We start from the raw sequence: 15258 nt of genomic DNA, 5'->3' as shown, positions 1-15258 counted from the left end.
CACCGTGGGCTCCCTTCGCACCGGCTGTGCCTCAAGGCAGACATGGGTTTCTCCTTCTTTTCTTTTTTAATTTTTTGATCTTTCAGTAGTTTTGCTGGTTTGCTGCTCTCCGATCCTGCCTGCAAAGAAGCATCGAGGCTTCTCCGAAAAGCAGCAAAGACTTGCTCTGTCTGCTGCAAGATCACGGTGCTGCATCGGCTCCCACCCAGCACCTTTGGGACCCTCGGAGCCACACCACGCTTGGGGCTTTCCTGGCATGTGTCCCGAGCACAGGGGCTGGACCCTTACCTGTGGGACAACCCCCAAAAAGGTGCACTTCACACCGATGTCTCCCCTTCGCTGCATCTCCTCGGGTCCCGCCTGGAGCAAACGAGAGCCCGTGACAAAGCCGGATAATGCCCCTTAAAGGTTGTAGCCAACCTTTGCAGCTCGAGAGCCTTTTGCACGGTGCTGCCGGGCAGCAGGGAGACCTGGTACCATCATCCCCAAACCACGGAGGTGTGTGCCCACGTAAAACACGGAAAGCCACGTCGTCAGTTTGGGAAGCTCCACCAGCACGTAGCAGGGAGACGAACCCAAGCGCCGGAGGGGAAGGGGAGGAATAAAACGTATGGGAGGTCACAGCTCGAGGAAAGGAATGCACGGATGGAGCCTGAGCAGAGGAGAGGACAGGTTCTGAGTGGGATTCCTTTCCACAGTGGAAACTCTCCAGCCTCATCTGTTGATAGCAGGTTAAATTTAGATGTCCTAGTTTTGGAGGGGGGGGAAGGGGAGAGAGGGGACACCAGCCAACTCACAGCTGTTTTGGGTGACACCCTGAAAAAGCTGAAAGCGCCCGGTCGCTTATTATCTGCACCGAGACACTGGAAAACCCCCTGAGAAAGATCAGGAGGACGGTGGGAAGGATGGTGGCTGCTGAACCCAGCAGAGCTGAGGTGATGGTGGAGCCCAGTTCTGGTGCTTCCAATCCTTTAGTGCGCTGCATCTGTGAATGCTGAGGCTACAAATCAAACATCACCTTTCTAGAGGTTTTGTCGCTGGCTTTGTGATTTTTTAACCTCGGTTTTAAACAGACTGAGGGAACGGTTCCTTCATTTGAAGAAATACACCCTGGCCTCCACAGTCCCTGCTCGAAACTTTTTGCAGGGACTTCCCTCTGCTGATGCAAATCAAGTTTTGTTTCCTATTTCTTCTATCTCACATCTTGTTAAGCTGTTCATGTGCAGCAGCTGCACATGCTCATTTTATTCCTTCATGTTTTCAAGTTTTAAAGCAAAATATTTTTAGCAATGCACTGAAGAGCCTTGAAGCATCTATTAAAAAAAAAATAAAAATACTGTGTCATGTGTTACATGCACGTAATTATAACAGAGCTCATCAAACAGTCTGCATCGAGTTTTCCAAGGCTGCCTTTCATAACACCTTTGTAACTTGGTCCCCATGAACCCAGCGGGTAGAGTCCTGGCAGAAAGCCCGAACACAGTCGAGCAGCACTGGCGGGGCAGGTCTGACCCTACCCCGATTCGTAACTTTGGGGTTGTCCCATACTTCCCCCTCAAAACAGAACAATAGCTTATTTCACCTTTGATACAGAAGCCGTACATCACTTAAGCACAGGGCATTTGAAGCGCTGAAGCTCCTGGCACCTGCAGAGCTGAACTACAGAGGGATTCTGCAAGAACCACAGACCCGGGAGCGACTCCAGCACCCTGCTCCGAGAGAGGGTGGTATGAGATGGTGGTGGTCTCTTCCAGCGCTGGAATAAGACACTGACAAGGCAGGACTGAGGCCAGAGCACCGCCCGCGGCTGCGTGTGCCCAGGAACCTGCAGCACCAGGGCTCAGCAACAGCCCCGCTATATCGTTCGAGCAACGCGCTTGCTGGCAATACACAACTTCGTTTTTATCTCGTGTTCAGGGAACGGTGCGAGTTCAGATACAGGCGCTGGCAGCACAAAGTGTGCCTGTGTGTGATAAAGGCATGCATGGAGAAGTCCCAGCTCTGCAGCGGGAGCCAGAGACACGTTTGCAGAGAAGGAGCTTTGCAACCTACTGGCAATTGCAGAAAAACAAAGTGGGGATGGTGCGAGACAGGGAACGTGCTGTGCATAACCGCGGGACCCTCGGGGAGCCGAGACAGAAGCCCATGGGCACAGGTAGGCCTGCAGAGTTGAAAAACATGCCGACGCATCCAGGCTCATTCCTCAGCGAGGAAGTCGGTCTTTTCTCGATGGCTGCAAGACCCCAGGGCCTCGCTGCTGCGAGAGGGAGAAAGGACGGAGCTGGTCTTGCTGCCGACCGAGGGCTGCTCATCCCCACCGAGCTGCAGCCGCCTCTTCCCAGCCCCTCGGGCTCAACGCGACATTTATCTAGGAACAAAAACTCCCCCGGCACTACCAGACACACTCATGCCAAAGCCTCATGCAGGATTATTTTTCCTTGTAAGCAATGCTGAAAGCAATGCACAAGGGCAGGACACATGAAAACTAAGAAGGGATAAATAAAATGTCACTTCAGCCTCTGGGCCTGCAGCAGCAGGGACACGTACACGGACTGACGGGGCGAAGGCAGGCAGCTCTGCGCAGGACTGCTGGCAGGGTGCAGGGACCAGTGTTGGCCAAGGCTGCGCCCCTGGTTCCTTGGCAAAGGGGTGAGAGGAGAGGTAAGTGCCACTGCCTGCCTTCACCTTTCCACTGCCTCGCTCCCTGCTCCCAGCAGCTGGAACCAAGGTCCGAGATGTTCAGCAGCACTTTTCTAACCTCCACCATCTTTCACAGAGATCCTACTCATCCCTGAGACTCACCACACGCACGCAAACACACCACAGCAGCTCGCTGCTGAGGCCAATAAGCCCATCCTGAGCCGGACGGTCGTGTCAGAAACACGTCTGGTTTCTCCCACAGAGCATTGCCAAAGTTTTGGTCATCAGCATGTCAGCTCTGTCCCCGGCACTGCTCAAGCAGGAAAGTGGCCATCAGCGATGAGGCTGAGCCGAGGGATATAACCCAGCAGCACAGGATGAACTTCAGCCCTGCGATCCCTCCTCGGTTTGACAGCAGACGGATGCCACCGGCATTTGTCCTCTGGTCGCCTCTCTGCACCATGGCACTGCGGCACAGAAGGGCCAAAGAAATTATATTCTTCCCTCCCAGGAGACAGATCCTGATGGAGGGGTATGGCCGAGACCACGCGTATTCTGGAATACCAAATATTATACAGTAAAAACCTTTAAAACAAGAGATTAAGTAATTCTTCTTTCTTTTTGTGCCTCTTTGTTGCTCTTTTAGCCTTCAAGGAAGCAGAAATCCCCGGTCTGGTCTCTCCATGGGTTTGGGGAGATCCTCTCTGCGCCTCAGGCTCCCCTCTGCCCACCAAGTCTGTAACACCATCACTAGCGCTCTGCCATAGCAGAGCATCACCAGCCCTCGGCTTGCCACTGCCTCAAGGCCATGGCATAGTCTCAGGGGAGGGAACAATAAGTGTGTTCTTTCATTAGAGATAATTAAGAATTCACCTTTGATAAAAGCCTTGGAAGATTTCTTCTCATACTGAAATGGCATGAAAAAAAGATACAACCACATTAACACAGACAATGATAAGTTCCTTCAGAGTAGCCGTGGAACGGTTGCTATTAGTTATTTGAGGATTAACCAGCACAGACAACAAAACTACTGAAACAAGGGCTCCAAGCCCAGCTAGTCCTTGGCTGCTTTACCAGGTCTGCCAAGACTGGGGCTATCTGTGTTAGTAGCTTTATTCTTTGGTGGACATCTGTCCACAAAAAACTGGACAGAGGCCATGAGATCACAGGCCACTTAACACAGATGACAGACTGTAACAGCTTCTGGCAACCACCAACCAAGCGCCACACGCACTTGCCAAGTCCTTGAGTCATCTAATAAAAATGCAGGTTTTTCAAAGTCGACTTTGCTACATTTTGTGCATATTCCTGTGGGCTTGTGGTCACGATCAGCCTCTCTACGCTGCTCGGCTCCTCCAGCAGCTACTATGGAAACCAGGAACAGCACCTGTTTCTCAAGGGCAGATAGTTCAGGGGGTTGGGTTGTTTCAGCCATGATTTTTGGAAGCATTGCAGGAAAATGCATGTTCAATCCGCACCTGGAGTAATTCTAATAGCTCTTCACTTGCAGAGGGTAAAGGAGTTAAACAGGTACCAAGTAGCACAGCAGGGACAACCCCCAACTGCTCCCATCATTCCAAAAAAGAAACTTTAAATGGCTCAGCACGCCAACATCACATTCTTACCAAGCCAATCTTCTCCATAGCAAGAGGTTTATTAGCTATCTGGGGGAGCACAGCTGATACGGCCTTGCTAGGAGGTGTCGCATGCCACAGCAAGGGGAGATTAATGCAAAGAATTTAAGGTCAATGGTTTGGGCCAGCTGCTATTTATAAAGAGGAAGCAAAGCAGAACAGCAGTATCACCTCTAGGCCTTAAGAAATGTTGTATAGTCAAGGAGAACATACTGGGAGGGCACACTTCAACCCATCTTCAGCTTTTTCTTCCATCTCCAAACCAGCAAATTTCAGAACATTTTCTCCTCTGTTCTAGTGCTGTGGTGCCAGGATCCCTAGCGCTCGCTCTCTCCCATTAGAGGGGAAGGGAGGTTATAAACAAAACCCCGACAACAGTGCTGCCTCTAATAGGACATGCGGCACGCCAGGGTTCACGATCCTGGGCATATGTAAAAGCCTTAGAGCCTATAGCCTTGCAAAGCCTCTCCAGATCTAAAAATAAGCCCTCCTTGTACACTATATTTCCTGTATTTCAGTGGTCTTCCTTTTTAAAGGGCACCTACCTAATGTCATTCCCAGGTGCAGAGATAGGAAGGACACTTTCCACAACTAGGACAGGAGTTAGGTCAAACGCTAACATTTTAGGTTGACTTGAAAAAAACGGTTTCTTCAGGAAGTGTTGATAGATATAAGTATTTAGTTTACAACACTGGACATGAAAACAAGCAGTTATCAACTATTTACAATTCCAAAAAGTGACCACATGCCCACCAAACCAGAAAATGACACTTGTCATCATATTGTGTAGTATTTAGGGGAAAAAAAAAAAAGTTAGAATGTTTCTGCTGAAAATAGAAAAAGCAGAAGTACCCCAAAATGTCCTGAAAGGACCAACAAGATAAAACCATCCAATCTGCATGTATTCAACTAATACATAAGCTGTTATTTCAAATGCATTTTTCACAGAGCAACAAAAACCCATTACATCATTTAGAGGTTTCATGGAGGTCAGATGCATCAAATAGAAAAAGTGTTTGTCCAGAATGCCTTCAGGGCATTCTTTAAAACATTTGCTCAGTATGTTCAAGTATAAACATATGAGAATTTCACAAATGATATTGACTAAAGCTAAGAGCTACAGGGAAAAAGTACAATCTCATACATGTTAGAAAAAATGTAGCTGACAGTAGAATCCAACAGCCAAAGCCTTAAGCAGCAAAATCACTAATGCCTCTGGATGGAGGTCACACTTCTAATTCAAGGGCCAGAAGTTTTCCCTATAACCTGAGTTCCATTTTCTGAGTTCTGTAAAATTTAGAGAAAGGTAAAAATAGGAGAGCTTTTACTTCCCACCCCTTTGCTGAATGTTACTGCCATGGGAACGTGTTCTGCACGCTGCCAGTTTCTTCTCAGTTAATTTCCTATTTCTCCACTAAGCCTCTGGCTCACACATGACTCACTTTTAGCACTTCAGTGAGAAAAGCATGTGCCCCATCCTATACTTAAAATTAGCAGGGCAAACTTCAGCCCCTTCTTAAGGGCCTAGGATAATCAGTCATTCTCTTCAATGAAAAATGTGCTGGTTTGTATCAGGAACCAACGTGAGCTACCCCCTTGTCTAGGCAAGGGATGAACAACATAAAGCTAAGTCCAGTATGGGGCTGGTAATCACAGCATACATCTATTTCCTCTAGATGCAGGGAGATAAACCCTTCCAACACAAATAACATCAAGGCAGATAAAATAGTTTAATATAGAGCGAGAACAAGTGTTGCATAAAAATAAGCAGAATCTTTTTCTTAAAAAAAAAAAAAAAAAGTCTGAGAACTCGTATTTAAAAGAAAAGCTGTTTGGATATTGATCCTGTAGGTGAGTCATGAATGCAGGAGCTACAGCACAGTTCTACAGGAGAGTTCAGGATTTTCCTAGCTTCTCCATCCACTAAACCCAGAGGAAGATCTGTGGAGCAAGAAAAAAAACCAACACAGCAATGAGTGCTAGAGTCTCCCTCAGGCAGTATTAATTCAGCAGATCTCTCAAACTTCCAGTCTCCCTAGTATCAGAAGCTTATTATGAGAATGCATTGGTATTTCTACCTTCTTTTACCTGAGACTGCATCAACACACACTAACTAGATATAATTATGCTTATTCTAGAGCCTACCATCCGCAGAGATACGTGCTCTCTCTACTTGGCAGGGAAACAACAAAGTTTAAGAAACTTGCTAAAAGTAATCCCGCAAGCCAGCGGCAGAGTGGATGACAGAGTTAACCTCAGCTCTTAGTCCCATTCTTTAACTGTAAAAATCATCACCTCAATTCAGCTGGAAAAGTACCGATTTATTTCACTCCTTGTTTCAACCTGATAAATGGAGTAGATACTAGATTCACACATGCAGCTTGAGCACACGCATCATGTGCCTGAGAGGTGGAGAAAGAGCATGATCTAACTGAAAATTCTCTCTTATATGAAAGATTAAACTCACTGGAAAGCACACATTCAGAGCCTGGACTTTGAGCTCTATGCAGTGCCACCAGAAAGGAAATCAGAACTATTATGTTACTGCTACTTTCAAAGCTTGCTCTTGTAAACCATTCAACTGTTTTATTCTGATTCTGTTCGTATTTTTAATGAAGAGTTAGACACAAAATGGTACTTACGTGTTAGATGATCCAAAACCAAACCCTGAAAGAAATGCAAGATTAGAAAAATAATTGTTAAAAGGTAAAATGAATGCATAACATTTGTAGTAAATGTCCCCTCCCACACACAGATTGAAAAACATTTCTTTCCTGCCTTAGGCCAGGGAAAGAGTGATGGGCAAACAATGAAAGTCAAATCTCCATCTAGAAGAAAAGTGACTTGCCTTGGTTCCTAAGAGGGCTTTGCTTTCACTGCTAATCAGCTAGGTCCATTCATTAGTAGCAACTGCATACAATGTGCCTGGTTTATTCACCTCTCCATGAAAATAGAGGGCTGCTTTCTGAAGATGAAGTTTGTGCTTAATGCAAGCCAATGGTGACAGGCAGACCACCAATGAACATATCCTCTCTCAAAGGCTCTGTTCTCAGCCCTGTGTCAATCACTGCAGCTTCACTGAATTACATCAGATAAAAATTCGGCCATTGGTGTTCTAGCTCAATTTTCCAGTGCATATTCTTCTGACATTAAGTACTTACATACAGATACCCATGCATATGGTACTTTCCTTTGAGAAGAAAGAACAACTCCACAAAAAGGGGTGCAAAGCAATAATCTGATGAGGTGTGCAGAAGAAGAGTGATTTATTGACATGCCACACAGCCAATCAAGTGATGGAATTATGAGCTAACGTCTGAGAAGACGCTACCCTGCAGCTCAGTTCTCCAGGACACAGTGCCTTCCCTATAGCATGACCAGGACCAGGCAGATTTTTGACAGGGAGATGAGGAGTCACACCCAAGTTCCAGGGAAAAATGGAGACATAGGGCCTGTTAAGTTCATTATATTTTAGCTTCTCCTACCTCCTCCACCTGTCCCAAAAGCTGAGAATCCACTGCCTTGTGTGCCGAAACCGGTACCCTGCTGTGACAGCGATCCAAATGTTGGGGTATTTTGATTTGCTAGCGTGCCAAACGATGCTGTATTGTTACTGGTACCACCAAACCTGCAGTTTAGAGAGAAAATTTGTGTTTGCAAGCACCTTCTCACTTACACAGCAAGTTTGTCCCCATACCCGCAATGATAACAGTGCACTCCTTAAACGAGGATACATAAAAAAAGCGAGACCACCTGATATGAATAATTATAATTGTTCATTCTGGAAAGTGATTTTCTGGTTTGGGAAAGGCTATCATACGTACAAATGTCTGCTCAGCTGCCATTCTGTGCCAGGCAGAAAGGCAAATATGTTCATGCTTACACAGGGTAATGTTTTCAAGTGCTTGGAAATACCAACTCCTGCCATCAAATGGAATATATTAATTCACCCCTTTAAGCTCGAAAGTACAGCATTGTTTCGTTTCACAAACAGGGCAGCAAACACAGAATTGGTTTGAGCTACTCATGGCCAGAGCACAAAGCAGAACCTAGATACAGAGCCCAGACTCTCAACTTTCAGATGGTACCTTACCACTGCCCATGTAAACTGTCTGCAGATTTCTCAATTCCTTTCTCTCCCCAGCCCATTTTGAATCACACACAGTTCCAGTGCTTTCCTGAAGATCTGCACCTACGTGGCACTTTTCCCCACCACCTTTGGTTTACTTCCCTAAATGCTTTTGGGGACTGAAATAAGAAACACTTTTATGTATGGAAATTGGTCTCCCTTCTCCACCCACTCTGTCCAACCAGGTATTGTAGAGCTATCAGCATGACACACTAATGAGACCACAATATGCATTACGGTTCTCTGCTCCCCCCATAGACTTCTCCCAATTCTGAACGTAAGAGGTGCACTCAAAAAATGAGCTTCAATTTTTTCTCTAACTTAAAACTGGGAAAAATGCAGACACAAAATTGTCAAATGACAAGCTCCGCTAAAGCTCTGCAAGTGCACAATGCTACTACAACTAACCCAGCACCAGCCCTCCCCTGAGCAGACAGTTGGTGAAGTCAAATAGCGTGCCAGCTTTGCAAGGCTGTGCCTCACACAAGCTACTGTCATTTCTGACCTAAAATATGAACTGACAGCACATTAACCCACCTCCCCATCCATCCAGATCTAGTAGACTTTAAAAAAAAAAACAAAAACCAAACAAACAAAAAAAAAACAAGCCACATCAAAACATATTTCTCCAGATAAAAGACAACCCTTGTAGCAGTGTGACAAGCAATTCATCTGGTAAAGGACATCACTTCTCCTATCCCAGACACTGTCAACCACAGACACCACTTCCATATACTGCATTAGCTACAATGGGCAGTTCAGTGACTTTGCATCTTTGGCCCTGCTAACCATCCCCTGTGCCTCTGGTTTGGCTCTTGACCAATGTACCTTGCAGACAACTTCAGCCCAGAACCACAAATGTGATTTTCTCAGCATGGACAGAACAGGTGTTGCAGTTCTTTTTTAAAAGAAGCAAGATGGGGTGATGCATTTGAGAACAAGAGGTTCTTACAGTGCTCCATCTCCTCAGGACTAGACCACTAAACACACACCCGGCGAAAGGAAGTGGAGGTGAAAATAGTGACATGGAAACTTGTGGTTCAAACTGTTTCTTTCAGTTACAACTAGAAGAACATGCCTGTTGAAAAAATGCTAAGCATAGTAGGAACAGAGAAACAGCTTAAGCTATGGAACAGATTTATTTTTTTTAAACATATAAAAGACCTGAGATACAGTCATCGCCTGGTAACAATTTAATCAAACCTATCTTGCCTGGATTTTCAGGTCTTTTGTAAAGCTCCTATACAAAACAGAATTGAGAGGCACTTGAGGTTAGTTTATGAAAGCAAAACAGTATTTGCTCACAAACAGTTGGAATTGCAGACTTTGAAGAAGTGTAGTGGTTTCTATTTTTGACACCCAAGTCATTTATCAAGTGATGCAGATTTTTCAGAACTGAAGCAGCAATGAATTGCATGTATTAAGTTAGCAGGGTGTTCTCAGGAACTCAGAGCTAATACTGCACAACGTATTGGCAAGTAACATCTCTGGATTTGGGATTTTTAAAGTTTCACTTCAAGAGAAAGGCAGAAAGGAAGTCCTGCACAGATGCTACATTATACTGCAGAATTAAACTATTGCTCAAAATTTTGCAGTAAGATTTGGGTTTTGTAAAGCTGCCTGGGAATTTTGCACGCTCTTTTAAATTTTTTTAAAATCAAAATCAAATTCCTCAGGCAACTCTGAAAATATCAGACTGAGTCTACACCTTTCTAATAGAGAAGAAATTCTCAAAACTCCCCACAAGTTAAGCCAATGAATTATCTTTCTTGAGTCTGCAGACTGCTTATGCAAGACCTCTGTTTGCATCGCCATGCTTCTTGTTCTGAATCCCGTCTTATCTTTAAGCTTCCAACATTGTCACTGAGCGCATCCAGTTTCAGTACAAAATCCTGCAGCACAATGGCTGAAAGTTGGAACGGAACAAAATATCAGCTGAATTGAAGCTAAGTTGTCCCTACAAGCACATCCTTCTTTGTGGGGATTTAATTAAGCTGCCTCTATTTTTACCCTTTCCAAAGGGACTCTCCAATTTGCTGCACCAGAGTTCAGGACATAGCAGAAGGACCTAGCTGAAGCCTCCCACAGCTCAGGGGTGCCCTGGCAGATGGGCATCTGCCTAACCTCATGGGGAATTAACAAGTTACGCTTCTAGATGTTCTAATGTGCCTTACGTAAAGGCAGTTCCTCCTGAAACTAAAGACAAATGCTTGTGAAATATGTAAACCCTAAGACTGGGAAGGCATCCAGTTTCCTCTTTTCACTGGAAGTTTTTCTTTTTTTAATTGGGTCTATTCAGTCTGAATATAATTGTAGGGCGTGAAGGAGAGTTGCTTGCTGGTAGTGCCATGTTGAAGAAGTGCATTTGCTGCCTATTGCAGAAGCTGCTTTGCAAGGTTTGAAATTCTGTATAATAGGAATAATGTGCTGTCTGCTCTGGTGCCAAGCACAGGCTTAAGGGGTAAAGAAACAGGTAAAAACAATCAGTGTGGGATAAACACAAATTGCTCTGGGAGCACAGGCTGTCACAAGGGCTTCGTCCCACCCCACAAAGGTGAGAGAAGAGACTGAATTCTCATTAGTATCTCTAGACCAAATCTCACTAGTGGATAAGGTGGCTAGACAGAGTCACAGATAATGATATTTATTATTTTCTTTGCTAGGCATAGTTTGTAGGCCTAGAGTTGAACTCATTAAACGTGCACACAGAAAATACTCCTGCATTTCCTTAGACGCTTGCAAGATGACTCACATCCCCCCTCACCCTGCCCCCCACCCCAATCTCTAAAGATAAAGATTCAACATAGTAGTTTCAGCATTAAAATGAGATCATACACATTATTTCCTTTGGGGTTAAAGCCTTATTTCTATGCCTTTTTTATATTTAAAAAACAAACAAACAAGCAAAAAGCCCCAGAACCCCCACAAACCAAGGATACTTAGAGCTTAGCCATCAATCGCAGAATATATTCTTTACATTAATGCAGCAGAGGTAACAGCATAATAGTTTTTGTCACGCAAGAACATTGTTTTCCCAAACCCTGGACCCTGGTTGGCTTACCCAAATCCTCCAGCGCTGGCTGCTGCTGTACCCTCGCCGAACACTTTGCCTCCCGTTGAGCCCAGAGGGCTTGAAAAGGTTGGGGCTGAACCGAATGCTGGCACCCCTCCAAACCCAGGGGATCCCCCGAAAGTCGGAGGGCTGCCAAACACTGGAGCAGCACCGAAGCCACCTGAGCAAAACAGAGGCAAAAAAGGGAAAAGAACGTCACATAAACAATAATGCAGAAAGAGAAAACAAAACCTAGATTTCCAAGTAGACAATCTCCATAATGGGGGTGTTCATCTTATCATGTGGACACAGCATTATTTATAAAACTAACCGCCACAAAGCTTCCAAACTGCAAGGTATTTTGTTACAAAAGACATGGATAAAAGTGCCTGAATGCATGCAAAAAACCTGCAACTGAGTAAGAGACTATCCAGAAGAAAACCACATTCTGGGTCTCTTGAACATTTGAGCACAAGATCAACTCAATCCCCAGAGCTGTACTGGAAGGTGGTAATATATCATGCATGCGCTTGCACACTGTGAAGGAATCTCCACTTGCTTTATATAAAAAAGACCAGTATCTTAATCGTGAGATAGCAAACATGCACAATAACCAAGTTATAGTAAAAATACACACAACAGGTGCTAGACTGATGCTTTTATTATTATTATATAAAAAAAGACATATCCATCCTTCATCATAAAACTAGCACTCCTTACCAGAAAAAAAGCGTAGCTTATGCAGTCAGTTTTAAAGTAAAGTTCTGCTCATCACCATTTAAACAAATTACTATCCAAAGGAACTGCATGTAACAATGCAGACTGAAAAGTCTCCTGTAAAGGTCACCTTTGTGAACATTTGCTGCTGTGGTTTGGTTGCAGTGTTTTACTCTGGCTTCTAATCTAAAGCTGTGGAAGGACATAAAAGTGTCCTGTGGACAGAATTTCATACATGCAAGTGCTTAAACTGGAAGAACTCCCCAGTGCAATGGACAAGTCACCCCCATCTCTTAAGATCAGAGGGTAGATTGCAAGCTTGTTTTTTAGGTGCTCCAGTGATGCAAAAAGATTCAGGAGGCAGGGTCTTATCTAATCCTGGTTTAAGTGGTGGAAACTAAGATGCAATGATTAAATGCCAGGTCAGTGGAACTGCACAATTCCTGCAGGGAATCAAGAACTGAACTCTGCTGTTGGCAATTTCTGCTTGGGGTTTAGCTGCCTTCTGCAGGTCTGAATGGACTTCTACCCAGCTTATTTTATTCTACGTTCATCTGCTGATATTATTGGCCTGTTTCTAACTGACATTGTGGAACATGAAGGACACCTGCCCTTTTGTTTGACTAGGGATGAGGATGGGATACCACCACACATTTTAATACCCTGGGTGAAATTCCAGTCCATGTCAAGGTAATGGATACTGTTTGGCTGTAAACACAAAAGGTCTGGGAAAAAAAAAACAAAACAATGCTACGCCTAAATTATTTAAACACAGATCAGATATCTTGTTACCTCTATCTCTAGGACATTAGACTATTTATCACAGGGGCTGAAGCTTTGCTCAGCATACACTCTCTTCTGCAATGCCTATTAACATGTTTCACTTTCCTTTCTCCACTATTTGTAAGTGGTGAAACCAGGACAAAGGGGGATTCAAATCAAGTAAACCTTTCCACTGCAGCTGGGAGAGGAAGACACACTATTCATTTCAGTATTTAGCAAATATAACCAGAGGAGAGAAGGCTCTGAGGGGCTCTGTCAGAGTGGATGTGCCTTCTGCAGAAACCTCTTGAAAAATCCCATCTCAAGAAGAATTTTGAAACCAAAATAATAAAAAGCAAGGAAAGAGTCACTGGGTGAATGAAAGAAGAACTTCCTTCAGGAATGCCTTTCTCCTCCTCTAGTAAAAATAACAGATGGGAGGTATGCCTGAGACAAGAAACTCAGTCCGCTACCAAGTGGAATGCAATACTTGAGAGCCACTTTACAAATGGCTGTTGGATCTGATAGCATCATCATTACGCTCTCACCCACTTCACTAACATGAGAGCACTGCTACTGCCAAAGCAGAGAGTGCTTCCTCTCAAAGCACTGCTTCTCCAAAGGGAGCTCTTGAGCACCATTGTCTCAAGACAACTTCAAGGATGACCAAGCCTCCCCTACTTCCCCCAGTGATGAAGCTTCAATAGACACACTTGGAGCAGCACATCTATCTTCATCAATGTTCACTGTAAGAATGGTCTGAGGACAGAGAAGAAAAGCTTTGCTCTGCCTGACCCTTTGGGCCTCCATTTTTGCCTGGTAATTAACAGAATGAACATTTTGCCATTCAGTCCTAATGAACATATCACAGTCACCACTACTTTTGTGGCTTGCTCTTTGGGCAGATGACAGTAAAAAGAAAAGAGGTTTTGTGAAATTTCCAATATTTGATTCAATTAACTCAATCAACAGAGAGAGCAACAGCTCAGCCACAGAAGAAAGTACGATGACAGGTCAGACTGATTTCAAAAGAGAAGGACTTGAAGCATGTCTGATACGAATTTTATGAGGAAGCGTTCCCACTGTAGACACTTGTGCATTCACTCACATGAAGAAATGGGGACAAAAAGGGTTACAAAACCCACAGTGAAGTTTGGAAGATAATATTCCAAGGAAGCATCTAAAATAGGAAAAATTTATTCAGTTCCATGTTCTATACTCTTCAATGTACAGTACATAGCTCTCTGCTCTTAAACTGCAACAGGAATTTCTGGAATGAACACCTGAAAATGTAGTTTACTGGATGCTTTTCTGCACAAGAGATTGTAAATCTCTGCCTTGAATCCACCAGCTAAAGTTCCATTCACTAAGCCATTAGTTATTTTCTATTTGTTGTTTGGAGACAATTCCTGTACATGTACTGAGTCCAGGCTGTAGACATCTATATGGTATAATACTCTACTAAATATCTCTCAGGTAAGTGTGGGTGTTCATAGTGAGTGGATTAACAAAGTACCTGCTTTGTTTGGACTGGAGAACCCAAAGCCTTGAGATGCCACGCTTCCACCACCAGAGCTGAAAGTGCCTGTAGGCTTCTGGTCTCCAAAAGATGAGCTGCCAAATCCAAAAGTCTTTGCTCCACTGTTTCCAAATAAGCTCGAAGAATCTGGGGAGATGAAGAATACTTGTGAAGCTCATATCAGACAATATGCTACATTACACTTCATTAGCTGGATCAGAAGAAAGGGAAATGCCTTTTACTTCCCCAACCCCCAAGCACAAAATGAACACTACATTGAAAACAGCACTCTACAGAGAGAAGCCAAGTTTTCCCTTATTCCTACAGGGCTTTGTAGTTCCACAAAGACCCATTCTCGATCTGGTAGACCACTGACAACCCTTTATTGCTACAATCTAGCAAATCACAGTGATGGACCATTTGTTTAGTTGCATCCCGTGCTGCAGTCACTAAAAGACGATCCCTCAAGCAAGAAGTCACAGCAGCTAGAATCAGTCTCTTGTAACAACATAAATATCAGTCCACCACAAATTAAAGATTCTCAGCTATTTTGGCAATGGCCAGTATTTCTTAACATGACTATCTGACAGGACCTTAAAGTAGGAGCCAAACTTTTCCAGCCTTACTGAGAAATAACTCAAGCTTTAATCTTTCACAAGGCTGCACAGAGTTTTAGCATCTAGTGGCAGGACACAGAATAACCAAAGCTCTTCTCCGGTGAACCATCTGCTTTATTTCATCACAAAACCCAGCACTGCAATAAAGGAGGAATAAATTAGCAAGGTTAGGGAACTGACCTCAACCA

General features: G+C 44.2%; 1 protein-coding gene across 4 annotated transcripts in view; it reads right to left on the bottom strand.

Annotated features, from left to right (window-relative positions):
- Positions 1-5985: 5985 nt before the first annotated feature.
- Positions 5986-15258, bottom strand: part of NUP214 (nucleoporin 214) — a 45413-nt gene continuing 36140 nt past the window's right edge. For all 4 annotated transcript variants that reach the window (XM_069770679.1, XM_069770681.1, XM_069770680.1 and 1 more), the window contains exons 32-36: positions 14451-14600; positions 11465-11636; positions 7760-7902; positions 6917-6941; positions 5986-6215 (exon numbers count right to left, since the gene is read on the bottom strand). In XM_069770679.1, coding sequence (XP_069626780.1) covers positions 6182-6215; positions 6917-6941; positions 7760-7902; positions 11465-11636; positions 14451-14600 — 524 coding nt within the window. In that variant the 3' untranslated portion in view covers positions 5986-6181. The remainder of the gene's footprint in view (positions 6216-6916; positions 6942-7759; positions 7903-11464; positions 11637-14450; positions 14601-15258) is intronic.

This window comes from Haliaeetus albicilla, chromosome 26, assembly GCF_947461875.1.
Source record: "Haliaeetus albicilla chromosome 26, bHalAlb1.1, whole genome shotgun sequence".
In the NCBI taxonomy this organism is placed as follows: Eukaryota; Metazoa; Chordata; class Aves; order Accipitriformes; family Accipitridae; genus Haliaeetus; species Haliaeetus albicilla.
Note: the sequence above shows the minus strand (reverse complement) of the source record. Positions and strands in the feature narration are given on the sequence as shown.